The sequence below is a fragment of the Pangasianodon hypophthalmus genome, chromosome 11, assembly GCF_027358585.1.
Source record: "Pangasianodon hypophthalmus isolate fPanHyp1 chromosome 11, fPanHyp1.pri, whole genome shotgun sequence".
In the NCBI taxonomy this organism is placed as follows: Eukaryota; Metazoa; Chordata; class Actinopteri; order Siluriformes; family Pangasiidae; genus Pangasianodon; species Pangasianodon hypophthalmus.
In genome coordinates this window covers 25,825,525-25,852,310 of record NC_069720.1, presented here as the reverse complement: position 1 = coordinate 25,852,310, position 26,786 = coordinate 25,825,525, and the positions used below count along the sequence as shown (strand labels likewise).

The 26,786-nt window shown below is 40.3% G+C and overlaps 1 protein-coding gene across 2 annotated transcripts; it reads right to left on the bottom strand.

Moving 5' to 3' along the window:
- Positions 1 to 1,488: 1,488 nt before the first annotated feature.
- Positions 1,489 to 25,891, bottom strand: LOC113547059 (egl nine homolog 1). Of its 2 annotated transcripts, XM_026947251.3 has the most exons (5): positions 24,485 to 25,555; positions 12,950 to 13,069; positions 7,097 to 7,233; positions 6,508 to 6,575; positions 1,489 to 6,320 (listed from the first exon to the last, which is right to left on the bottom strand). In XM_026947251.3, the coding sequence occupies exons 1-5, from the start codon at positions 25,247 to 25,249 to the stop codon at positions 6,265 to 6,267; spliced, it is 1,146 nt and encodes a 381-aa protein (XP_026803052.1). In that variant the 5' UTR covers positions 25,250 to 25,555; the 3' UTR covers positions 1,489 to 6,264. The 2 variants fall into 2 exon arrangements, with proteins under 2 accessions (XP_026803052.1, XP_026803053.1); XM_026947252.3 differs by lacking the exon at positions 12,950 to 13,069 and having other exon boundaries at positions 24,485 to 25,891.
- Positions 25,892 to 26,786: the final 895 nt, after the last annotated feature.

Below are 26,786 nucleotides of genomic sequence, written 5' to 3'. Positions count from 1 at the left end.
TCCAAGGTTTAATTTGTCACATATGCTGTTGTACAGCGCCTAGTGAAATTCTGAGCAGTTGACATCGAGACTGTGCAAGTAAGCAAATATTAAAAAAGAATAATAGTGCTAAATAAATAAATAACACAAGAACAGTAAAGAAGGAAAATGCATTACGAATGTAATAAAATAAACATTGTCTCAAATTGTCATCGTCACACGGTTTCATCACAATGAATTCACTCAATGTTTTTTGCACAATTCTGTGTAAACTCCCAGGAGATCAGCAGTTTCTGAAATACTCAAACCATCCCTTCTGGTACCATACCATGATCAAAGTCACATGATGATGATGATAATAATAATAATAATAATAATAAATTTTATACAGTGCCTTTAAAAAGGCCTCTCAAGGTGCTTTACACAGGAAAAGATAACATTTTTCTTCATTCTGCTGTTTGATGTGAACATTTACTGAAACCTGAATCTGCATGATTTTTGCACTGCGCTGCTGCTGTATGTTTGGCTGATTAGATAAGATGTACCAATCATGTACTAAAGATCTGCAGATGTACTGGTGTTCCTAAAAAAGTGGACTGTGAGTCTTTGACACTGAACCTTTGTCTCATGTCTCATTAATATGTCATGTCCAATATATCAACTATTCTATACCGTACCCTGACCCTAGAGCTGGCATTAACACTGCAATCACACAACGTATGACTTACTGTATTGTACAATTGGTATGAATGTGGAGGTTTAAAAATTAACTTCCCTTTGTAGTAGATTTTCTTGAAATCTACAAAGAAATGATTAGAATCTGCTCACCTCTCCAAGATCTTCATAGCTTTGTAGAATGTCAGTAGTAGGGTTGCACGATGCAAAACTTTGGTAATTTTTCAATTCTTAAACATAAAAAATGGTTTGATTCCAGAAGTGTCAATACTTTCAATTCTATATTTCAGTACAGTGATGCCATTTTCCCTTGGCAAATCACATTCCACATTACAAACCATACACACAGTAAAAGGTAATGAAAGCATGGCTGAGATGAATCCATTCTGGTATCACCACAACCCTAGTCGGTACTAATAGATTAATGCTTAATTTTTACCTCAGCACATCCTGCCTGTGACAGTGACCTCTGTTTGGCAAGGTGAGGCCCCTTTTCAGCAATTGCTAGCCCCAAATTTGCCATACATATTTGAGTCTAGTGAAGAGAGAGGCCACAGTATCCTCAATGCCTGTGTAAAGTTCTAGAGTTAAAGCACATCCTGCACACGTCCGTAAAAAGCTGTTTGTCATATGTATTTTCTATATTTCACAGTGAAATATTTTGTGTTCAGTATTTACCATTTTTTATGCTGAAATATAAAACATGCTAACTTCTTTTCATTATTATTATTATTATTATTTGCTTTAACATCACTTTTGAGTTAATATTATTGCGTGAGTACTGGCAAAAGCAAAGGTGGTACTTAAAGTCACTGAAATCTGATTTCCATTGAGTCAATAGAAAAGTCAGATGAATTTTTAATGACTTAGGAAATTTCACAATTTATTGCATATATTTCAATATTCAGTCATATGAATGCATGTTTAAATTAAATACAGGTCATTATGAATCACAAATCAAATTTCATCTGATAACCATCCAAATACATTTCAAACATGATTAAGACCTGCCTGGAGTGAAAGCACTTACAGAATTAAGTTGGCCAGCTCAGACCTACAACCTCACCGTTCACTTTAGGCTTAAACAAAACAAAACAAAACAAAACAAAACAAAACAAACAAACAAACAAAAAAACTTTTGCACAGTATTGTATATATAATGAATTACTGTAACTCAGTTTTGAAAAGCAACATCAAAGATTACCGTAAGGCTCTACAAACTGTATATGTGACATATGAAAATATTTTTTATCTTTTTTTTTCAGCAGTGTAAATAATTATCACTGGACACTGTAGATGTAAAGAAATAAAACAAAGTCTTTACAGACTAAGGTATTTTTTTTCTAGCAATTAAAGGACATCTAAGTACATCACATGAATGTTTTGGCAAAAATCTCAGAGAAAGAATTATATTAAAAATACCATTTTGTTGAATACGCAGTTCTCTAATCAAATCAAAACACTATATGGTAAAAATTAATATATTTTATTATAGAAAATTTAAATACATGGGTGAGTCAAATTAAAACCCTAAAAGTGCAACATAAATTAGAGAAAGAGACTGTACACAGCTGTAATTTATGTGAGTCTTCAATAATCATTCACAGGCGGCAGCACAGATAGAGAAATATGATGTACATTTTGTGACACCTATGTGCAATAAACAATGCAAAATAAAAAAAAGGTTTCATTTGACTCACCTTCATTTAAAAAAATAAAAACAGACAGGTACTGTATTGGTAGGAGAGGGCTATGACAATGGCCAGTCATTATAAATATACACTAACCGTCCACTTTATTAGGAACACCTGTACACTTGCACATTCATGTAATTATCCAATCAGCCAATCATGTGGCAGCAGCACAATGCATAAAATCTTGCAGATACAGGTCAAGAGCTTCAGTTAATGTTCACATCAAACATCAGAATGGGGAAGAAGTGTGATCTCTGACTTTGATTGTGGCATAGTTGTTGGTACCAGATGGGCTGGTTTGAGTATTTCAGAAACTGCTGATCTCCTGGGAATTTCACACACAACAGTCTCTAGAGTTTACACAGAATGGTGTGAGAAACAAAAAACATCCTGTGAGCAGAGGATCTGCAGGCAGAAACACCTACTTGATGAGAGAGATCAGAGGAGAATGACCAGACTGGTCTGAGCTGACAGGAAGCCTGTAGTAACTCAAATACTCACTCTTTACAACTGTACTGAGCAGAAAAGCATCTCAGAATACACAACACATCAAACACTGAGGTGGATGAGCTACAACAGCAGAAGACCACATCAGGTTCCACTCCTGTAAGCCAAGAACAGGAATCTGAGGCTCTCATGAGCACAGACTCACCCACACTGCTGAGATACTCATCTGCTCACCAAGATTGTAAAGAGTGTTTATTAGAGTTATTATATCCTTCCTGGCCAGTTTCCTCTGATCTCTCTTACTAACAAGGCTTTTCCACCCACAGAACTGTCGTTCACTCAGTGTTTTTTGTATTTTGCACCATTCTGTGTAAACTGTGGAGACTGCTGTGCATGAAAATCCCAGATCAGCAGTTTATGAAATGCTCAAACCAGCCCATCTGGCACCAGCAAGCCATGGTTAAAGTCACAGAGATGTGAACATTAACTGAAGCTCTTGTCCTGTATATGCATGACTTTATGCATTGTGCTGCTGCCACATTAGTGAATGATTGGATAACTGCATAAATGAGCAGGTGTACAGGTGTTCCTATTAAAGTGGATATACATTCATTTGGCATGGGTGATGCTAATACATGCTTTTCTTACAAACATAAAGGCAGCCACTGTATCTTTTCAAACTGCTGCTCATGCAGTGTCAGGGCATCTGAAAGCACTTGGAAGAGAGCAATACCCTTTACATACTTTTCTGTAACTTATACACGAGCTCACCAATACCTGTGATTGGTTAGTTTTCTGATTTGTCGGGAGAGCAGAATGCCACCCTCCTCCTTCCACCCTCTTTCATACACACATACACATTTCAAGATTTATTTCTGTTTGTGATTCATTTGGGACAGAGATTAGCCAGACTAAACAGTAGTAATTTTTGAATGGGTTATTTTTCAGAGATTGCTCTAACTGCTTATACGGTCAGGGGTGCCGTGGATCCGGAGCCAGAAACACTGGGCGTGAGGCAGGGATACACCCTGTCGATCACAGTCCATCACAGGGTACCATGCACACACACACACTCACACAACCATTCACACCTAGGGGCAATTTATCTTAGCCAATCCACCCACCTGCATGTTTTTGGGAGGTGGAAGGAAACCCGGAGGAAACCCGTGTAGACAGAGGGGGAACATGCACTGAAATTCCGCACAGACAGTAACCCAAGCTCAGGATCGAACCGGGGACCCCTGGAGCTGTGAGGCAGCAAAAATCAATTTCTGGACGTGTACCAACGGGGCATTACAGCAGCACTTGCAAAACAGGGACTACTACTTTCATATTGTACCCTAATGGTTTTAGTTGCCAGCATGTACTTCAGAATTAGGTCAAACATTAAAAGTTAGTAATGAGAACATATCAATGTTATCATTAATATCTCCTTTTCATGATTCTTTATAACTACATCATTATATGCATGTGAAATTTCAGACTGCCATGTACAGTGGCTTTTTCTGATGAAATCTCAAAAACGACCTGACTCTCCCTTTGTGCAACACGATGCGTTCTGAAATACTGAACCTCTTGTTCCAGAGGTTTTTGCTCAGTGCTCACCTTTTACCCCATAATCTTTTTTATTTTCTATAGCCTTAACAGCTCGTCCTGATTGGTGGTTTTTCATACCCTATGAGGCTGCTGTATAAGGTCACATTCCCTTCGGTGCTCGTTTGAAGAGCCCTCCCTTCTCTTTACACGCTCATGAAGACAATGAAGAGTGTAAGCTTAGATCATCCCAGGATGTACTTTTTCATGATATAAATCTAAAACAGACAGCTAATGGTGGTAATTTATAAACTGCATTATGATTTATAATTTGTAAAGGACCTTTAGGTTTTACAAATGAAGTAATAAACCTAAAAATTCTATTAATGTAATTAATATAATTTAAATCATTTTGTTCACATTTGTTAAAAGCAGCTACATTATTTCTTTTACACTGCTCCAATCTAGTCGACAGATTTTATTACAAGCAAAAATCACCAATTAACAGCATTAGAATTAATAAAGAAAAATTGGTGATTATTATAATAATGTAATAAAAAAAACTAGATATGTTTGGTAGGTTTTGGGTTAAAAAAAAAACCTGTAGAAATTGCTGCAGACACCCTTAATGCTGTTAGATAACTGCCTCAATTTGTTTCATGTATTAATCAAGTCTATTAAGTTGTCCCGCTACAGAAAACATTCCTTCAGGACAATTTACACTGTAATAATAAACACAAACAAAAACGGCTTTTTTGAAAATGTCTGGTTTTACAGTTCTCAGAATTAATATGAATTAGACAAATTTAGTCATTTATCTCAATGTATTTGAAGGCCCAAGTGACTTCTTTCATTTAAGCTATGAATGACCAGTGTGCACTGTGTAGATCTTCTGCAGATATTAAGACCTGAATAAGTAAAAGATGTGAAATGATCTAAAGCTGACTGCTGTACTAACCCCAGCTTTCTTCTATTCTTGTTTTTTTACTAGGGGCCCCTTTTTACGCAATACAGTTTTAGTGAAGGGCAATCTCTGCGTATTAAATTATGCTATATTGCTATATATGCCACACTACTAAATGATGCTAAATGCAATATGTGAATATGTGTTGTATTGCAAGGACATGCCTGATCTGAGCTGCAGGGAGATCTCTGTTTTCCCTCTGCATTATTATTAAATTATTGAGCTGAATGTTTTAGCTTGTATTAACCTATTGTCTATAAACCATGAGATATTCACATTTTCAGTATGTCTGAGGAGGTCCTGTACAAATGAAAGAATTTTGGTATGTCAGTATTTCACGCTGCTAATGTCTGATAATTGTGGCATCACCGTCAACAAAAAAGGGTGTTTTTTAAATTTAAATTCAGAGCTGTAAACTAAGATGGAGGAATCGATCACAAACAGAAGACATCATGTCTGTGATAACAGACATTCATATTGTTCAACATTGGCAAAGACATTACAAATATGCTATCACCAGACAATGGGTGCAAAAAGAATTCCATATAACCTGGATTGGACAAGCGTAGGTTGTATCCATCAAAAAAACAGACCGGAATAAATAATGCAATTGTAATTGTTGTATACTCATGTATACTTTGGATGTTAAGTACACTGTATCATGTTTCTTCTGGGCTGTCTGAGAATTTATTATATTTACAAATGACTTCTTGTTTCCTGATTGCAGCACAGACACACTTACTTAATTTAAACACTTTGTATATGTTCCTACACATGCAGTGGTGGGTTATTGCATGCCTGCTCATTTAGCACAGCACTAGCACAATTAAGATGGAGCACAGTCATTTTTGTCCTTCCTTTGTACGGTATTCATGTCTTCAAGCAGCAGGTAAAAAACATTCTGAAGGTTAACACCTATTCCATTTCATTCTTTTCCTCATCCTTTCAGCAGGTTTGTTCAACTCTTGTTCATTAGCATGGCTCAGTCGACCGGTTCAGCTCCACTTTTCCCCCTTTTTCTACTGCACCTTAAAGAGTCAGATTCATTGTAATTAACCTTTTTTCTCTGTCTAAATAAAAGCTATTTTAATGGGAGAAAAGTGAAGTGTCAGACCAGGAGAAAGAACACTGTTTTAGAAATATATATCATGAACAGATCAACCATTAGTCCTGAGTCATATTTTTAATGTCTGTGTGAGAGTGCATGAGTCTCACCAGTTAGGTATTTCTCTTTAGCCCGAGCTCGCTCATCAGCATCAAAATACCACACAGTAATAGCATACCTGCACAGAATTTTAACCACATCAGCATATTCATGTAGCACAAAATTGCAAAATTGAATTGTTTGCTACAGTGTTTCTCAACCAGAGGTCCATAGATCCCTTGTGGTCTGTTGCGTAATTACAGGGGGTCTGTGGGATTGTTTCTGAAAATATTTAAAATATGTATAAGTGGTATTTTTCTTAAATATTTCAAAAATATATTTTGAATAAATTTTTTTAGGCCCATTAAATTTCAGAAAATCCATTCAGAGTGATCATCATATTAAGTATAATATTAGCAATAAAATATGGGAACATTTTACTGCTTACCCCAGATTTAAAAATGTCTATAAATATTATATATATATATTTGAAATATATAACACTGATGTTTAACATTGATGGGATCAGTCAGAATATGTTAGGGGTCCACGGGTGAAAAAAGGTTGAGAACCACTGGTTTACTACATATAATTTTAAGATATTAAGATTAAGATGTTTAATGTACAGTAAGTGCCATAGCAGTTGCCATGGTAACTGACCGAGTGGCGTATGCAGGCTGGACCTCATGTGGGTTCCGTCTGTCTGACCAAAAAAACAGCAGTCTGTCAAATAGGGGCTCAATGTCAGCAAACTGGGCTTTGCCATCTGGAAAGATCCGTAAGATACCACCATGTTCCTGGGAGGAAAGATGATTTAAAGGGAATTATGAGCAAATGGCATTTGAAATGCAAGAAAATGCATTATGCTGAAATCCAAACTTAGCAAGTGAATAACACTAGTGGTCAGCAGATAAATAATTTTTAACACAAAGCTAAAAAATTCAACTGATAATAAATACTGCACTGCATGTGGTTAAAAAGATCACTGTTACTTGAAATCAATATAAACATGCATTTGTCTCTCTCACACACTCAAACATTATACATACATATATATATATATATATAAGGAGAACACAAGGAGGGTGGTTGGTGGAGGGAGACCCAAAATCAATGCTTTCTAACAGTCAGTCAGATCTGTGAAATGTCCTGATACACATGGAACCTAGCCTGGAGCTTCCTGAAGCTGCCAATAAAGCACTCAAAGTCAGTTCCCCAGCCAATTAAAAACAGGAGGATCAAACAGCTTCATCAACTTGACCGTAAAAAATAAAAGCAGAAATCAACATAAATTTACTTTGTCAAGTTTCAGTAAATATGTAAAGGACAAGATATGCAAGTACCCAACCCTAGAATATGGCCTTCAGCAGCTCTGACTGATCAAGTACACTGGTTACAAGGTTAAAAACAACCTCCCAGAACAATCCTTGTATTGAATTAAAACATTAATTGGCAGTTTATTTTAATGATGTGCAAAAAACAGTCTATAATGTCAGCACTGACTAAAGATTTACAGTTTTTAAATATTGTCAAATAAAAAGAAAATGCTTGACTGGATTAATAGTCATCCTCTTTGCTGTGAAACCCCCAAGTAAGCTCTGTGCAAAGAATTTCCTTAAGCGGTCACACAATTTGTTAATAGAAGGCCACTTACATGCAATTAAAGTGTCATGTGATCTCAAAATAATTAGACTTGTTTCTGCAAGGCCCAGAGAGTGCTAGAGAACATCTTAACAAACAGTATCATGAAGATGGAGAGGCACCATTTAGGGTTGGGTTCTTAAAAAAAAATAAATAAATAAATCTAAAATTTTTGAGAATCCCCATTAGATCTATTATTTAACAATGGAAATAATATGGTACAACCGTGATGCTACCTAGAAGAGGCCAACCACCGAAACCATGTAATGAGGGCATTAGTCAGAGAAGTAACCAAAAGGCCAATGGGAACAGATTCACAGCAAGGATGGGAGAAAATGTCCATGAGACAGCTATATCCTGGACACTCAGCAAAGCTTTATGAAAGAGTTGTAAAAAGAAAGCTATTATATTATAAGAAATATATTATATTATAATAAAGCTTTTATACCAGTGAGTGCCTACCAAGAGTGGTCCAAGGAAGGACAACCAGTGAACCGGCGACAGGGTCATGGGCACCCAAAGCTCACTGGTGCGCGTGGGGAGCGAAGACTAGCCTGTCTGGTCTGATCCCACAGAAGAGCTACTGTAGCATGAAAAAGTTAATGCTGGCTGTGACAGAAAGGTGTCAGAAAACACAGTGCATCGCAGCTTGCTGCATATGGGGCTGTGTAGCCGCAGACCAGTCAGAGAGTCCATGCTGACTGCTGTCCACTCCCGAAAGCACCTACAATAGGCACGTGAGCATCAGAACTGGACCATGGAGCAATGGAAGAAGATGGTCTGGTCTGATAAATCATGTTTTATTTTACATAATGTGGATGGCCGGGTGCGTGTGCGTCGAGGCAGTGTGATGCTCTGGGCAATATTCTGCTGGGAAACCTCGGGTCCTGGCATTCATGTGGATGCTTCTTTGACACGTACCACCTACCTAAACATAGTTGCAGACCAGGTACACCCCTTCATGGCAACGGTGTTCCCTAATGGCAGTGGCCTCTTTCAGCAGGATAATGCTGCCAGCCACACTGCAAAAATTGTTCAGGAATGGTTTGAGGAACATGACAAAGAGTTCAAGGTCTCCAAATTGCCCAGACCTGAATCCAATCAAGCATCTGTGGGATGTGCTGGACAAACTAGTCTGATCCATGGAGGCCCCAACTCGCAACATACAGGACTTACCTGTCAGTGGTTTTAATGTTATGGCTGATCAGTATGTGTGTGTATAAATATAAAAACACAAATATACAGTGGCTTGCAAAATAATTTTTTCTTCTGAATAATAAATGATCAATACACAGCTGTTGAGGAAAGCCACAGTTTTTTCAACTCAAGAATAAAACCTTATATGTACAGTCAGGTCCATAAGTATTTGGACAGTGACAATTTTGGTAATTTTGCCTCTGTACACCACAATGGATTTGAAATGAAGCAATCAAGATGTGACTGAAGTGAAGACTTTCAGCTTTAATTCAAGGGGTTTAACAAAAATATTGCATTAACTGTTTAGGAATTACAGCCATTTTTTTAATTACAGCCACAGAGTCCCTCCAATTTCACAGGCTCAAAAGTATTTGGACAAATTAACAATTATAAATATTAGGATTATTTTATTACTTAGATGCAAATCCTTTGCAGTCAACGACTGCCTGAAGTCTGGAACCTATGGACATCACCAAATGCTGAGTTTCCTCACCTGAGATGTTTTGCCAGACCTTTACTGCAGCCGCCTTCAGTTTCTGCTTGTTTGTGGGTCTTTCTGCCTTCAGTTTTGTCTTCAGTAAGTGAAAAGCAGCTCAATTGGGTTGAGGTCAGGGGACTGACTTTAAGGACCATTTATGGCCATTTAAGAACATTTAATTTCTTTGCCTTAAGAAGCTCTTTGGTTATAATCAACAGTGAAACAGTTCCAGTGGCAGCCATACATGCCCATGCCATAACACTGCCACCACATGTTTAACGGATGATGTGGTATGCTTTGGACTGTGAGCCCTTCCTTTCTTTCTCCATACTCTTTTCTTCCCATCATTCTGGTACAAGTTAATCTTGCATCAGAACTGGTCAGGCTTTTTTAGAGGTTCTTTAGCAAAGTCTAATCTAGCCTTTCTGTTCTTGAGTGTTACCGGTGGTTTGCATCTTAAGGTAAACTCTCTGTATTTACATTCATGAAGGCGTCTCTTGATTGTAAACATTGATGCCTACCTCCTCGAGAATGTTCTTGACTTGGCTAGATGTTGTGAAGGGGTTTTTCTTCACCAAGGAAAGAATTCTGTAATCATCCACTTTAGTTGTCTTCTGTGGTCTTCCAGGCTTTTTGGTGTTGCTGAGCTCACCTGTGCATTCCTTCTTTTTAAGAATGTACTAAATTGTTGATTTGGCCACTCCTAAAGTTTCTGCTATCTCTCTGACAGGTCTGTTTTGTTTTTTCATCCTAATGATGGCCTCCTTCACCTGCATGGACACTTCTTTGGATCGCATATTAAGTTTCCCATGAGGAATAAGGAAACAGGCCACAAAATTACAAAAATTACATGGTGTCACTGTCCAAATTCTTATGGACCTGAGTGTGTATACACACACACACTCAATTCTTGCAAAAGAATTTTTTCTTCTAAATAATAGATAATCAATACACATCTGGTGAGGAAAGCCACAGTGAGGCCAACAGTCACTCTGAAGGAGTTACAGTGCACAGTGGCTGAGAGTGGAGTGAAAGCGCACCAGACAGCCATTTCAAGAGTTCTGCATAATTCAGGACTGTATGGGAGGGTGGCTAGAAATAAACCATTAATCAAGAAGAGCCATATGAAAGCACGAGAGTGACCCAGTAAAGATGTTTATTTTTTGTTGTTGTTATAAGACCAAGATTGAGATACTGCATCATGTTCTGGGGAAGATTTTCATCCTCAAAACCTGGACTTCTTATCAAAATTGAAGGGAGAATGAATGGGACAAAATACAGTTCTTACAAGAGAACCTTCTTCAGTCTACTTAAAAAAAAAAACTAAAGCTTGGAAGAAACTTCACCTTTTCAGTATGGTCAAAAACAAGGCTAAAGCAATGCAGGAGTGGTTAAAAACAAAAAGTTAAATGTTCTACAGGGACCAAGTGTCAATGTCCAGATCTGAATCCCATTGAGAGTCTGTGGCATTGTTTGAAATTGCAGTCAACAAAGAACATTCAACCAACCTGAAGAACCTGCAGCAAGTATGCCTGGAAGAATGGGTGAAAATCTCTCCTAAACAGTGTGCAAAGCTGGTAGGAACTTACCCCAACAAATTTAAAACTGTTATTGCAGCAAAACGTGGTTCTACCAAGTACTGAAGGGGTTGAATGCAAGCAACATTTTTCAGTTTTTAATTTTTTTAAGATACGTTGACAAATAATAAAATTTGACTTATTTGACTAATTTAAACTTTACTTTAAGAGCACAGAGGGGATTGAATACTTTTGCAAGGCACTGTACATATATGTATGTGTGTACTCTTTTAGGTGTAATCTTTAAGTGGATTTGTGGAGAGTGCTATTCATGTCTTCTTACATAAAAAAGCACATCTATTGTAAAATAAGGTTTACAGTTAAAAAAAAATTCTCCTGATTCTTTAACTTAGGCCATGAACATTTGCTTTTTGCAGCCTTTAAAATCTATGATAATTTGCACGGTTTACTTAAAGTGCTGTAACTCAGAACTGTTGTAATGTATTTGCACAAAAATTAAAAATGTTCTCAATTCAGAAAAAATTTAGGCATGGTGGCCCAGGATCTCAGGAATGCTGGATTAAATTTTTCCCTCTTATTATTATTATTATTATTATTATTAGGGATTTAAGAATAAAGTGACAGTACCCTACTGGTTATGTTCTGGTTCTTCTTCTTCTTTTTCTTCTTCTTATTATGTGTCCAAACACAAAGTGCTTCTAACCTCTATTGTAATTGTTAGGATTTATAGGGGCCAAGCATCAGGTGGAGCCCTATTGTTTTCGTTAAGAATTTTCTTCTTATTTTTCTCCACTAAAACACACATAGAACACACATACTAGAGGGATACACAAGAAATTGAAAGGCTTGAGTCACTTCAGAGCCCATGTGGGATTCTAAGCAGAAATCAGTTTCTCAAAAGACTGTATTTTTACGAGTTCACTTCAGCAAAAAAGAAAAGGAGAACTGCATGCCTTGGTGATAAGCTTGTTGTGCATGCACTGTCATATCACCCAATTTTGGTAAACTAAAACCAACTGACATCACCTTTCCATGAATGTGAATCTGAAGAGCATTCTTTGTCATGCTCAGTATGCTCTGTACAGTAAACCCGACAGTGACTTGTGCCACTCACAGCATCTACGTTGCTCCTAAAAATATCGAGGTGATATTCACTGTACCTGAGGGATTAGGAGGGGTGAAATAGTGATGTAACTGCAGTTCTATGAACACTGTGTAACCTCCAGGTCATTCAGAACCAGCACTGATCAGGCAGGAAGGTTACAGGTAACAACAGAACAACATGTATGACAACAGAATTTATAGCAAATATGTCGTATGTCATATGATCATTTCATGGCTTTGTTGCACGGTCTTGCCTTGCATGTGTACATGCGCAAGTATGTAGTTATTCAGGTGATATTCACCATTCCTGGCACTTATGTGGTGTTCATAGAATATCATGTATATTAAGAGCGTTCTGTATATGCTAAATAATATTTAATTACCACAATCTTCTTGTGCAATTTCAAAACAGAGAAATGCAGAAAAATGTTACCTCCAATCTATCATATTATGCCCAACGTACATTTGACACCATGTAGACCTAAACTATGTGAAACACTATATCTTAATGCCATTATTAATTTGGGATTTGCCTTGTCTAGTGATTTTACATACCTTGGCATTCCAGTCTTTATTTAAGTAATAAATGCATGTAACACATCTCCCGTCACCATTAGGGTTGTCCACATGCCGCACATATCCAGTGCCCTTGCCAGGGTAACAAGCTACCATTGCCTGAAAGGAAAGACAAAGAGCTGCCTTAGAAAAGTCAGCATGCATATCATCTACAGTATTACAAAAGGTATTTTTTTCTTCAAATTATCTGCAAGCTAAATTTAAATAATAAGAAAGTAAGCTATTAAAATATATATAATTCTGGGACTCTAGCAAACTCCAAATGGAAAAAACTTGGTGAATCTTCCCAGAAGTGATCAACCTACCAAAACTCCTCCAAGAGTTCATCAACAACTTATCCAGGAAGTCATAAAAAGAACATCAAGACTCACAGAAGCCTCCCTGCCCTTTATTTATGGGGACACTGTTTAGAGCCCACCCAACACGTCAAATGGGGGCACAGTGCCTGCGAGGAGCCTGTGGGTGTGTCTCATACTGCCTCAGGCTTGCACGAGTTTGACTGAGCCCTTGTGAGTGTTGGAATGCAGGTCACAGTGCTGCATCTGAGAACTGCACTCTCCTCTCTCAGCTGCCCCACAGAGTCGTCATTGTTTCCAGACCTTAGTGACTGTTTAAATGCTAACAACAAAATGGCTGGCAATTTCTCACTGGAACATCATTGGTGTGTCTGCATTCAGTGCTTGGGCAGCACAGGTGAGACCACCAGCAACGCTACACAGGCATTAAGAATAGGCATGTGAATGCTGTTGCTACAGGCACTGTACAGTGCATTAGGTGCTATGTTTTGCACATTACTATTCACTATCTCTGTGACCGCACCTGTGCGAGTTTGTAAACCTTGCAATGCCAAAATCTAAACCAATAAAAACAAGCCAAATATGACCAATATACAACTAAACAAATCAAAGCACCTTCTTCAACAGAGTATCTGAACTTGGACAAGCCAGCAGCAATATTTCTTTGAAAATACTCTGATTGCTGGAGTGAAATCCCAAATATTTATTTTTAGTTTTTGATTAAATTGGTGGCCCCATGTGGAAGCGGGGGTGTTGTTGAGCGCCAGTTTGTGAATGGAGGGCACAGCTGGAGAAAGTGAGTGGTAAGGATCACACACCTATGCAGAATTTGGTTAACAAGTGTTCTGTGTTTCAGTGAGTGGCAGCAAGGATAAAGAGGGGAGAGATGAGAGCCATGAGGGAGAGCTGAGCAGCACAGAGCCATTTGTGCGTGCAGGTGTGCTATAAAACCGCTGAAAAGCAGAAATAAAGCAAAGAGCGAAATAAAGATGCTATTTGAGTTTTCCCAAGCATGCCTCCCGTGTCCTCATTCCCGTCCCAACCCAGAAAAGTGTTGCACTGGTGCTGAAACCTGGGATTTTGAGGAATATTTGCCGTCATGGAGTCCTCGCCACTCACTGAGATTGTCAAGACCCTCGCCGGCATCTTCCAGATGCAACTCCAGGCCCTCCTCGAGCTGGAGCAGCGCTTTCAGGCCCTGCTCCAAGTTCAGGCAGAGGACTGGCAGGTGCTATGGAGCCTGGTCCAACCTGCGGGTACTCCAGGAGCAGCCCCGGGGCCGCCGTGGCCATGCCCCATGTCACGCTCTCGAAATTGGGACTGCAGGATGATCTGGAGGCATTCATTGAGCTCTTCAAGTGTGTCACAGAAGACCAGCTTGCAGCCCAACAGCTTCTGGTCACAAATTTGCTGGAGTACCTGGACCTAAAGCAGGCCATTTTGGAAGGGGTCAGCCGCACACCCGAACAGCACCATCAGCGCTTCCACTCGCTGCCCAGTGTGCTTGGCCACCCATTCGCATTTGCCGAACAGCTCCAAGACACCTGTCAAAGGTGGCTGCTGGACGGGGGCAGGCAAGCCCCTCTCTTCTCCCTCCTGCGCTCTCTCTCACTTGTGTTCTTCCCCCTTTTCTCACCACCCTGCCCCTGCACCACGGAAACAAGGGCAGATTCCCCCAAAACCAGTTCCCCGGTCCCGGAGCTTCCCTATCCCGCTCTTCCGTCTCTCTCTTCCACCCCCTCCAGGTAGGTTGGTGACTCTGGGCCCAAAGGTGTGGGAGTAAGGCCTGGGCCGGTGTGCTGGTGGTGCAGGGAGCCCGGGAATTTCCAGGACCAATCCCAGGTGATGGAGTTAGTCTGGGTCCCCAACATACCATATACCTGGGAGTATACAAGGGGGTACATACCACAGCATTGGTGTGCAATCCAATTCTTGGGACAAAAACATACTATAGAGGCGGTGGTTAGTTCCCACCTCACCCGTCCACTGAATTTGGAAACAAATGGACCAGCTTTTCAGACACTGTTGAGGGGAATGTGTGTGGATGGGTTCTGCAGCAGTGTAGCATGGTGTGGGAGGCTTGAGCCCCTGTTATTTGCAGTTCGAGAGGTCCCGCAAGCCTCCATGGAGTTTTCCCCATTTGAATTATTGTACAGGCACAAGCCTCATGGTGTCTTAGACGTCATTAGGAAAAAATTGGAGAAGGGAACTTCTAATAGCAAAAGTGAAATTCAATACATTCTGGACCTGAGGGAAAAACTCCACACCTTGAGTCACCTAACACAGGAGAATTTGCGTTAGGCCCAAGAACGACAGTCCTGACTGTATGACAGGGGTAAATCAACTACAGCAATTTTCACAGGGAGATAGAGTGCACAGGTACATTGACTGTGAGGTAAGGCGAATAGATAGAGGCATGGTGTGGCAAATTTAACACCTCAATATCCATAAACCATGGAGAGAGGTGGTCCCTGTGGCTTTGGCAACGGTCGTTACAGAGAGGGAGGAGCTAGGACCGGATGTAATTCTAAAGATGGCTGCTCAATCCACCCTGGTCCCTTGTGGAGACCACCTCTCACTGTCCCAAATTATGAAGGTTGCCAAGTTGCAGGCGGAATTTTCCAGTGTTCTCGCCCCTACCTGGTTGCACTAATCTCACAGAGTACCACACTGAGACGTCCCCGGGTGGTGGTATGCAGCTGTCCCTATCGTTTGCCTGAGCACAAAAAAACAGGTGGTTCGGGAGGAGCTCACAGCTATGTTTGATATGGGGGTAACTGAGGAGTCCCACAGTGACTGGTCCAGTCTGGTGGTCTTGGCTCATAAGGCTGATGGTTTGATCCAGTTTTGTGTGGACTTTTCTAAACTCAACGCGGTGTCTAAATTTGATGCATACCCAATGCCACGCATTTGCAAACTGCTCAATTGGTAAGGTGCGGCTCGCTTTTATTCGACAGTGGATTTGACAAAGGGATACTGGCAGATCCCCTTGACTCCAATATCTCATGAGAAAATGGCCTTTTCCACTCCATTAGCATTACACCAGTTCATGACTCTTCCTTTTGGGCTGTTCGGAGCCCCAGTGATATTCCAGCGACTCATGGACAGAATCCATGATGGCACATGCAGCATCTGAGGGCTGTCTTGACATTGTTGAGACAGACAGGACTCAAAGCAAACCCAAAGAAGTGTGTGACTGGATGGGTGGAAGTATAGTATCTGGGCTTCCCCTTGGGCCATGGGCAGGTGTGTCCCCAAACTGATAAGACAGCAGCAATTGTGACCAAAAAGGAGGTGAGACAGTTTCTGGGGCTGGCTATTATTGTAGGTTTGTGCCTAATTATTCAGATGTCACCGGCCCACTGACTGATCTTACTAAAAAGGTGAGCTGGAGATGTGCCAACAGGCTTTTATTCAGTTAAAAGCTGCACTCTGTGGCCGACCACTCTGACATTCTCCTGACTTCTCTCTCCCTTTTTGTTTTGCAGATGGACACGACGGACAGAGGGTTGGGGGCCGTGTTGTCCTAGGTGGTGGAGAGAGAGGAGCACCCCGTGCTGTACATCAGCAGCTCAGTGCAAGAGAGTAAGTATAGCATGATTGAGAAGGAGTGTCTAGCCATCAAATGGGTGGTCCTCACCCTCCGAAATTATCTGCTGGGATGAGCCTTCACCCTCTGTTTGGACCACGCCCCGCTCCAGTAGCTCCACCGCATGAAGGATGCCAACGCACAGATAACTCGTAGGTATCTGGCACTTCAGCCGTTTAAATTCAAGGTGGTCCACAGGCCGGGGGCACAGATGGCTGTGGTGGATTACTTCTCTCAGCAGGGGGAGTCGGGCGATGGAGGTATGTGAAAGCGGGGGCATGGTTGAGTGCCAGTTTGTGAATGGAGGGCGAGCCAGAGGAAATGCAGAATGTGCGGAATTTGGCTAACGAGTGTTCTGTTTCAGTGAGCAGCAGCAAGGATAAAGAGAGGAGAGATGAGAGCCACGAGGGAGAGCTGAGTAGCACAGAGCTGTGTGTACGCATGTGTGCTATAAAACTGCTGAAAAGCAAAAGTAATGCAAAGATGCTATTTGAGTTCTTTCAAGCCTGCCTCCCATCTTCTCATTCCCGTCTCAACCCAGGAAAATATTACAATCTCTTTCTGCCAGGGCCCGGGCTACAGCCCAGGTTAGTCTGTGTATAAATTGGACCCTATGCAAATGCATTATAATGTTAAATAATGTGCATTTTATGTTATTTTCAACAACCAGAAAATCCTTTTTTTAAAAAATCCCAGGCAAATGCTGAGTAACTTTACTGCGATCGTAAACTCTGATTCTTGATGTCTGTTCAATAATCACATTTAGATGATTTTTTGCTGAGGCATAAATAATTTAATAGTAGTTAAAAAAAAACAAACAAACAAGAAGCATGATTTAAAAGCTGCACTGACTAGACTCACGTGGTCCATGCTGTAATGGTAAAGTACACACTTTTACCAGATTGTTTACAGAGTGACAGCTGTTCTGAGATTGCTCCAGCTCTATTAAACACTTATTAAAATAAGTATAGTATTAAAAATAACCAAATAACAGAATAGCTTTGAAAATACTTTTACAATAACATTCATAATTTGATCAAGTAACAATGTTAACTACAGCTAAGGAGACAGACATAGCCTCAAACTAACCAAGTTCTATCATTATAAAAATATTACTGTTCACAGTCACAAATCCAACTGTTAAATCAACAATACACAAGTCACACATACTACCAAATAGTAGTGGGTGGTATGGATAAAATTTTATATCAAGAAAAGCTTGAAATGATCATGGTATTAATGCAATTCATGGTAAGATATGAGGTCCATTTAACTTCAAAAAGACCATATTTATTGACAGAATAATAAAAATATAATATTTGATATTGAATATATATAATAAAATAAAATATTTGTATTGTACGGAAAAATATATACACAATGCACACTAAAAAAATTTGACTGACTAAACTTATACAAGCATTTTTCTCAATTCTTATTCAAGAAAATCTGGAAAGAAAAAATAAGTAAGCGCTTTATTCAGGTCAGGGTCACAGAAGATCCAGAGACTACTAAAGGAACACTAGGTGTGAGGTAGGAACCCTGGAAGGGAAACTATTCAATTGCAGAACACCATGAACACACACATTCGCACCCACGGGTAATGTTTCACGGGAGGTGGAAAGAAACTGGAGGAAACCCACAGTAACCCAAAAAATAAAACACAACAGGTTTAGCATTGTTTCTGAAATGCACTCGCTGCTTATTTATGAAATTATTAAATGGTGCTGAGCATCTTTAAAAGTGATTATAGCTATGAACAAATCATTAGCTATCGAAATGCTTACTCTTTAAAAATGATGATTGAAAATGATGGCTGAAGCCCATCCACCTCAAGGTTCAATGTTTTATGCATACTGAGACGCTTTTCCGCTCATCACGTTTGTAAAGAGTGATTATTGGAGTTACTATAGCCTTCCTTGCAAACAATCTGGCCAGTTTCCTCTGACCTCTTTTATCAACAAGGGTTTCTACCCACAGAACTTTCACTCACTCAGTGTTTTTTGTTTTTCGCTCCATTCTGTGTAAACTCTAGAGACTGTTGTGTGTGAAAATCCCAGGAGACAAGCAGTGTCTGAAATACTCAAACCTGCCCATCAGAGATCACACTTTTTCTTCATTCTGTTTGACGTGAACATTAACTGAAGCTTTTGACCTGTATCTGTATAATTTTATGCACTCTGCTGCTTCCACATGATTGGCTGATTGGATAACTGCATAAATGAGCAGATGTACACGTGTTCCTATTAAAGTGCCTCTGTGTAAACTGTAGAGACTGATGTGTGTGAAAATCCCAGGAGATCAGCAGTTTCTGAAATACCAACCCAGCCCTTCTAGTAATATCCATGCCACGGTTAAAGTCAGAGAGATCACACTTTTTCCCCATTCTGATGTTTGATGTGAATATTAACTGAAGCTCTTGACCTGTATAGCTGCATGATTTTTGCATTGTGCTGCTGCCACGTGATTGGCTGATTGGATAACTGTATAAATGAGCAGGTGTACAGATATTCCTATTAAAGTGGATGGTGAGTGTATCTCCCACAAAGTAAATGCTGATTAGCAATGCGTTACACTTTTATACAGTTTACCTCGTTTTATTAAATCTGTTACTAAGGTAAATTCTGTTACCAGAATCAGCAATTCTGTTTTAAAGTTTTTACATCAAACTGATAACAATGATTAATAATTTTATGATATAATTTCTTTTTCTTCTTCTATATCTGCATGATAGTAAGCATTTTGCTGCTGCCACATGATGGACAGATTGGCAAATTGCATGAGTTTATAAACAGGTGTTCCTAAGGTGTTGTGTGCCATATACACATTATACGTACACACGTACAACCATATGAAGTCAATATGAAGAGCTGTCACTCCAAGAGAAGCAAGCCATTATTAGTCTGAAAAAAATTAAAAGAAACCCATCAGAGCAATAGCAAAAACAATAGGTGTGGCCAAGTAGTCACATCACGTGACAAAAGCAGCAGGATGAATTCTGAAGTGTTTAGCACTATATTATCTGCTCACATTCAGCCAAATGCTTCACAACCCATTAGACAGTGCTTCACAGTACAGATGAATAATGGCCCAAAGCAAACTTCAAAAGTAACCCAAGGCATTTTTAAGGCAAAAAAGTGGAATGTTCTGCAATGGCCAAGTCATTCACCTGATTTTAATTCAATTGAGCATGCATTTAAGCCTTTTAAGCAATTTAAGCATATTAAGCCTATTGTGTCTACTGTACAGTGTTAGATATTCTCTCTCATTATTAATATTTGTAAATTATATTATTATATGTCTTGCCATCTTATTGGTATGTGTGTTCTGGAAGCTTCATATCAAGTCAAATTCCTTGTTTGTGTGTGAGTACACCTGGCAATAAAAGCTTAGTCTGATTCTGATTTCACTTGCTGAAGGCAAAACTAAAAGCAAAACGCCCCAAGACCAAGCAGGAACTGCAGACAGCTGCAGTAAAGGCTTGGAAGAGCATCGCCAGGGAAGAAACCCAGAGTCTAATGAGGTCTGTGAGTTCCAGACTTTGGGGAGTCACTGACTGCATAGGACCAAACAAGTAAAATGAAAATTTAAAAATGAAAATTTAATTCATGATTATGTTAGTTTGTCCAATTACTTTTGGTCCCTTGAAAAGGGGAAGCACATATAAAAAGTTCTGGAATTCTACACTGTTCACATCTACACTGTTCCGATTTGGACGTAAATACCCACAAAGTAAATATGAAATCTGATATTAATGATTTAATTTCATCTCCAATGTACTGTGGTAGAGAGCTAAAATAACAGTACCTTTGTCAATGTCCAAATATTTATGGACCTCACTGTTTATAAATACACAGTCCCCACCAAAAGTACTGGAACGGCAAGGCCAATAATCTTGTTTTTGTTATACACTGAATACATTTGGTTTTGAGATCAAAAAATGAATATGAGATAGATCAGAATTTCAACTTTCATTTCCTGACATCTAGATGTGTTAAACAACTTAGGACCTGGCACCTTTCTCCCTTCAGTCTCCTCTTCAGGAGGTGAACTACATGCTCAGTTGGGTTAAGGTCTGGTGATTGACTTGGCCAGACTAAAACCTTCCACTTTTTTCCCCTGATGAAGTCCTTTGTTACGTTGGCAGTGTGTTTTGGCTTGTTGTCTTGCTGCATGATGTCGTTCCACCCAATTATATTGGATGCAAACAAAGTTTCTGTAGACTTCTGAATTCATTCTGCTGCTACTATCTTGAGTTACATCAACAATAAAGATTAGTGAGCCAGTTCCAGCAGCAGCCATGCAAGCTCAAGCCATAACACTACCTCCACTGTGCTTGACCGAAGAGTTTGTATATTTTGGATCATAAGCAGATCCTTTCTCCACATTTTGGCCTTTCCATCACTTTGGAGGAGGTTAATTCTGGTTCCTGGAGCCACTCTTGTGGTTCATCTCTGTATTACTTTTTGTGAATTCCAATCTGGCCTTCTGATTCTTACTGCTGATGAGTAGTTTGCATTTTGTGGTATAAACACTATATTTCTGCTGGCAAAGTCTTCTTCAAATGGCGGATTGTGATACCTTCAACCATGCCCTGTGGAGGTTGTTGGTCATGTCTGACTGTTGTTTTTAGGGGTTTTTCTTCACAGCTCTCACAATGTTTCTGTGATCAACTGCTGTTGTTTTCCTTGGCCGACCTGTTCCATGTCTGGTTGTTAGAAACCACTGATGTACTTTCTTTTTCAGGGCATTACAAAATGTTCTATTGGCTATGTGCAATGGCTTTGATCAATTCTTCAAATTGGCTAGCTTTTCTCCCATAGACAGCTCTCTGGTGTTCATGTTGGTTTATCCTTTTGAACAACAGTTGCAGTCTTCACAGGTGAAACCCAGTGCTAAAATCAAAAGTAGACATCCAGAGCTATTAATTGTTTAAACAATCAATCTAATCGGGGTCACCTGAGCAACAAGAAACACCTGTCAATCACATGTTCCAATATTTTCATTACTTGAAAAATGGGCAGGTTTAAACAAAAGATGTCATGTTCTAAGTTGTTTAACACATCTAGATGTAAATATCCAGCAATGAAAGCTGTATTTCTGATCCATCATCTCATATTCATGTTCTGATCTCAAACCCAAATGTCTTCAATGTATAGCAAAAAGAATTGGCTTTGCCATTCCAATACTTTCGAAGGGGCCCGTATACACACACACACACACACACACACTATATGGCCAAAAGTATGTGGACACTCCTCCTAATTACTGAGATCAGGTCTTTTAGCCACATACATTGCTAACAGCTGCAAAAAAGAATCAAGCAATCCATACAATCTCCATAGACAAACAGTAGCAGAAGAATGGGTCATTTTGAAGAGCTCTGTGACTTTAAATGTGGCACTCTCCTAAAATGCCACCTAGACCCAATGCCAAGCATCGACTGGAGTGATGTAAAACATTAAAAAATTCCACTGGACAGTGGAAATGTGTTCTCTGGAATAATGAATCATGCTTCACTATCTGGCAGTCTGATGGATGAATCTGGGTTTGGTGAATGCCATAAGAATACTACCTACTGGAACACACAGTGCCAGCAGTACAGTTTGGTGGAGGAGGGATAATGGTCTGGGGCTGTTTTGCAGGGTTTGGACTTAGACCCAGTGTAGGGTAATGTTAAAGACATTTAAGACAACTGCATGCTCCCAACTATGTGCCAGCAGTCTTTACAAGGCCCTTTCCTGTTCCAGCACGACTGTACCCCGTGCACAAAGCGAGGTCCGTAAGACATGGTATGCACAGAGCCCTGACCTCAAACCCACAGAACACCTTTGGGATGTAACGTTGATTGCAAGTCAGGCCTTCTTATCCAACATCAGTGCCAATTCTCTTTTGACTGAACGGGCACAAATTCCCACGGACACATGCAAAAACCTAGTAGAAAGCCTTCCCAAAATGGCTGCTATTTGCTTTTGTATCAATTATTTTCAGTAATGCCATAGCAGCCCTACTGTTGTAGTGGACTATTTTATCATTGTTACGTAGTGACAACTGTGTAAAGGCAGATAGGTCAATCAAGGCAATCAAGCGATAGGCTACTGTGTAGAAAGGAAGGTCTTCAGTATGATTTTCTGGTTGCTGACTTTTTTCAGTTAGAAGAGAACGCTGCTATGTAGGCTCAACAGTCCGTACATGATGCTATCACCAATGTTCCTTTATATAGATAGTTTCAGTTCTAAAATATAACTGGCTAAACTGTGTTCAAAGCCATTGTATAATCCTCAATATACACACATTAGTGATCGTATCACATTAATTGAATTCTTTATTAAAGTGGCAGGATTTAATCCAATAAAACTGTTGCACTTAAGCTAGTCATAGAATACCCTAGTGTTAGCCTGTTATGTTGCTTAGGAACCAAAGCTCAATGTTAGTCATCTACATTACACGGCTTAAGAATTGTTTAGTATATTACACTGTACACTGTAACTGTTTAGTATATAGTACACTGGATTTTATAATATCTGTTGTCATTTTATAAAGCAAATAAGCCGCTCGAGGCTTACAGGATTTGATCTTGGGCATGGGTGAAACGAACGAGGGCCCCACATTCACTAAATCTGCCTCTGTGTGTAAAGCATCAGTCAGTTTTTAAGTGCAGCCATTACTTCATTCATTCATTTCATAGATTTTGCTGTTGTCTGTTTAGTAATTGGAATTAAATATTTAGTACACAATATTCAATATCTGTATAAGTAAATTTGTTCCTTCTCACTACAACACACATTATAGCACACATTTCGGTCACTATATCATTTACTCACAGCTTAGCTTTTCGAAAATGTTTTTTTATTCCCTTATTCTTCCGTAGACTCACCATGCTCTGTGTGTGTGCATGAGGTCATGTGTAATATCATCCAAAGACATTGCTCACAGTAAATAGGGGGGAGTAGGTGTGCACAGTTTTCTGCAATGGTTTCCCATGTGCAAATGCTGCAGAATCGATGCTGTTTGAGGGTGTTTTCACACTTAGTCTGTTTCAGTGCTCCATGTGGTACCAGATCCATGACTCAGCATTTTTGTGCATATACGACCACAACGAATGAACTCATAACCCTCTAAAGTGACTCACAAGCAAACCGTACTCAGCCCACCTTCAGAGGTGATCTGACTACGATTCATTTATGGTTCATTTTGTGGTCCACCTGATTTGTGCATTGTGAAAACAAAGTGATTTCAGAAAAACAACTCTATGTGACATGATTTTAATACGATTTTTGTGTGCAGCCCTATTAGAGACTGAGTTTTGTTAAAGTTGGCCAACTATTTTGCAAAATTAATTTCAGTAGTTAAAAGATATTGAACAGTAGGAAACTATCTCGAACTATTTTGGCAGAGTTTGTGCAATAGCTGTCTGCAAGTTCCAGTGTTCTTTGGCGTTAATATAAAGTTTAAAGATAAGCTTCTTGATCCCAGACTGCTGTGTCATACTGTCTTAGAGGAATTTAGCAGACCTAAAACCTTATATTTTGTAGTAAACATTCATCGACATGCCTTAAAACTGTAAAAACATCGCTCTAAGTGGTATAATATTAATGTAATGCAGAGAAACTTATGTCTGTTACTCACTTTTGTCCTTCCATTTATCCTGTAGTTTCCCAGTTTTCCATTGCAGTGTCGGACAACATCGTCCATGCGGCTCATTAGGACAGCTATCTTCTCACATCCAGGTTCCTTTCCCTCGATCCAAGTGATCTTATCTCCCCTTATGTCCTTAGTTGAGTCACTTCTCTGACTGACCAATTGTCCATCTGTAAATTCTCCAGAGATGTAGAGAGCACGAACCTCTTCTAACACACTGAGTCCAAGTTCTTCACCAAGGAAGTTGTTCACAACACAGATGCCATGCTTGTTCATACATGGGCCTATATATTCTGTGGCCAGTTTTTGCTGAGGAGACATAGTCTGCCCGTTGGAAGTATCATCACCAGTCTGTTGAGGGTCACATGCGCTCACGGTTCCTGACACAGGCTTGAGCAGTGGGGCACTTCTTCCAGTGTCCACATGTGGTTTGGAAGACCCAGTTGACTTTTCTGAGACCGTACAGCTCTTCTGCTGTTTCTGCAGCGGTTCCGGCTCCTTATTGACGTTATCTCGGCAAAGTTGAGCTGAGTGTGTGTGTGGTGTGTGTGGTGTGTGGCCGGGGTTGGTTTCGGCCTGCTTGCAGACCTGCTTGTGCTTCTTCCAGTCCTGTTTCTGGTGATCCTTGCTGCAGTAGAAAGAGCTGCGACAGCGACCACACTTCATAAGGTTCTCCATTTTACCACAGAGCTCACAATACTGCCGATCTTGGTCTGTATCTGGCCCTGCACCTTCCCGTGTGCGTCCTTCCATGACTCCACACCAGCTGTTGTTTTACTTCTGGATCGGTGGCTGTTTCCTCTTCGCTCCAACTGTAGCGGCCAACTTACAAACTCAAACCCGCTACATCGCGTCGCTCCGCCGGACTCGCGCTGCTGAGCTCCCGGTAAATAAAACAGCAGAAAATCAGGCGCTTCTCTTCAGCTTTTTAACCTTTCCCCGAGTCCCGCGGTACACACACACATGGCGCCGGTGGCTGTTCCTCTATTTTCATAGCTACACGTCCGCCTAAAGCCTGCCTCGTGACGTAGCGCACTGAGGGCAGGACGGCGAGTCAGGCAGCCGAGCGGCTTTAATAAAGGCTGTAATAAAGGCTGTAACACAGTGATTATGGGCCTAACTGGCGACCCTGCGCTGGTCCTGCAGCTTGGGGTACTTTCAGGCCAGGCTCTGTATCGATACTTGTGTTGTTTTCCTGTAATGAAACCCTGAAATGGTGCAGACAGATGTTTGTAAGCCGGTAAAGAAAGTAGCATATTATATCACAGACTATTCTTCAGATAAGAAAATGAATGCTTATATATAGTATGTGGACAGACCTCCTAATTATTAACTTCAGGTGTTTTAGCCACACACAATACAACAGGTTCATAAATCACATGTCCATGCAATCTCCAGAGACAAACTCAGACTGGGTCGTACTGAAGAGCTCGGTGACGTTACTGAAGAGTTCGGTGATGTTACTGAAGAGCTCGGTGACTTTACTGAAGAGTTCGGTGATGTTACTGAAGAGCTCGGTGACTTTACTGAAGAGTTCGGTGATGTTACTGAAGAGTTCGGTGATGTTACTGAAGAGTTCGGTGATGTTACTGAAGAGCTCGGTGACGTTACTGAAGAGCTCGGTGACTTTACTGAAGAGTTCGGTGATGTTACTGAAGAGCTCGGTGACTTTACTGAAGAGTTCGGTGATGTTACTGAAGAGTTCGGTGATGTTACTGAAGAGCTCGGTGACTTTACTGAAGAGCTCGGTGACTTTACTGAAGAGCTCGGTGACTTTACTGAAGAGTTCGGTGACGTCACTGAAGAGCTCGGTGACTTTACTGAAGAGTTCGGTGACGTCACTGAAGAGCTCGGTGACGTCACTGAAGAGCTCGGTGACGTCACTGAAGAGCTCGGTGACGTTACCGAAGAGCTCGGTGACTTTACCGAAGAGTTCGGTGACGTCACCGAGGAGCTCGGTGACTTTACTGAAGAGTTCGGTGACTTTACTGAAGAGTTCGGTGACGTTACTGAAGAGCTCGGTGACGTTACTGAGGAGCTCGGTGACGTTACTGAGGAGCTCGGTGACTTTACTGAGGAGTTCGGTGACGTTACTGAGGAGCTCGGTGACGTTACTGAGGAGCTCTGTGACTTTACTGAGGAGTTCGGTGACGTTACTGAGGAGCTCGGTGACGTTACTGAGGAGCTCGGTGACGTTACTGAGGAGCTCGGTGACTTTACTGAGGAGTTCGGTGACGTTACTGAGGAGCTCTGTGACGTTACTGAGGAGCTCGGTGACGTTACTGAGGAG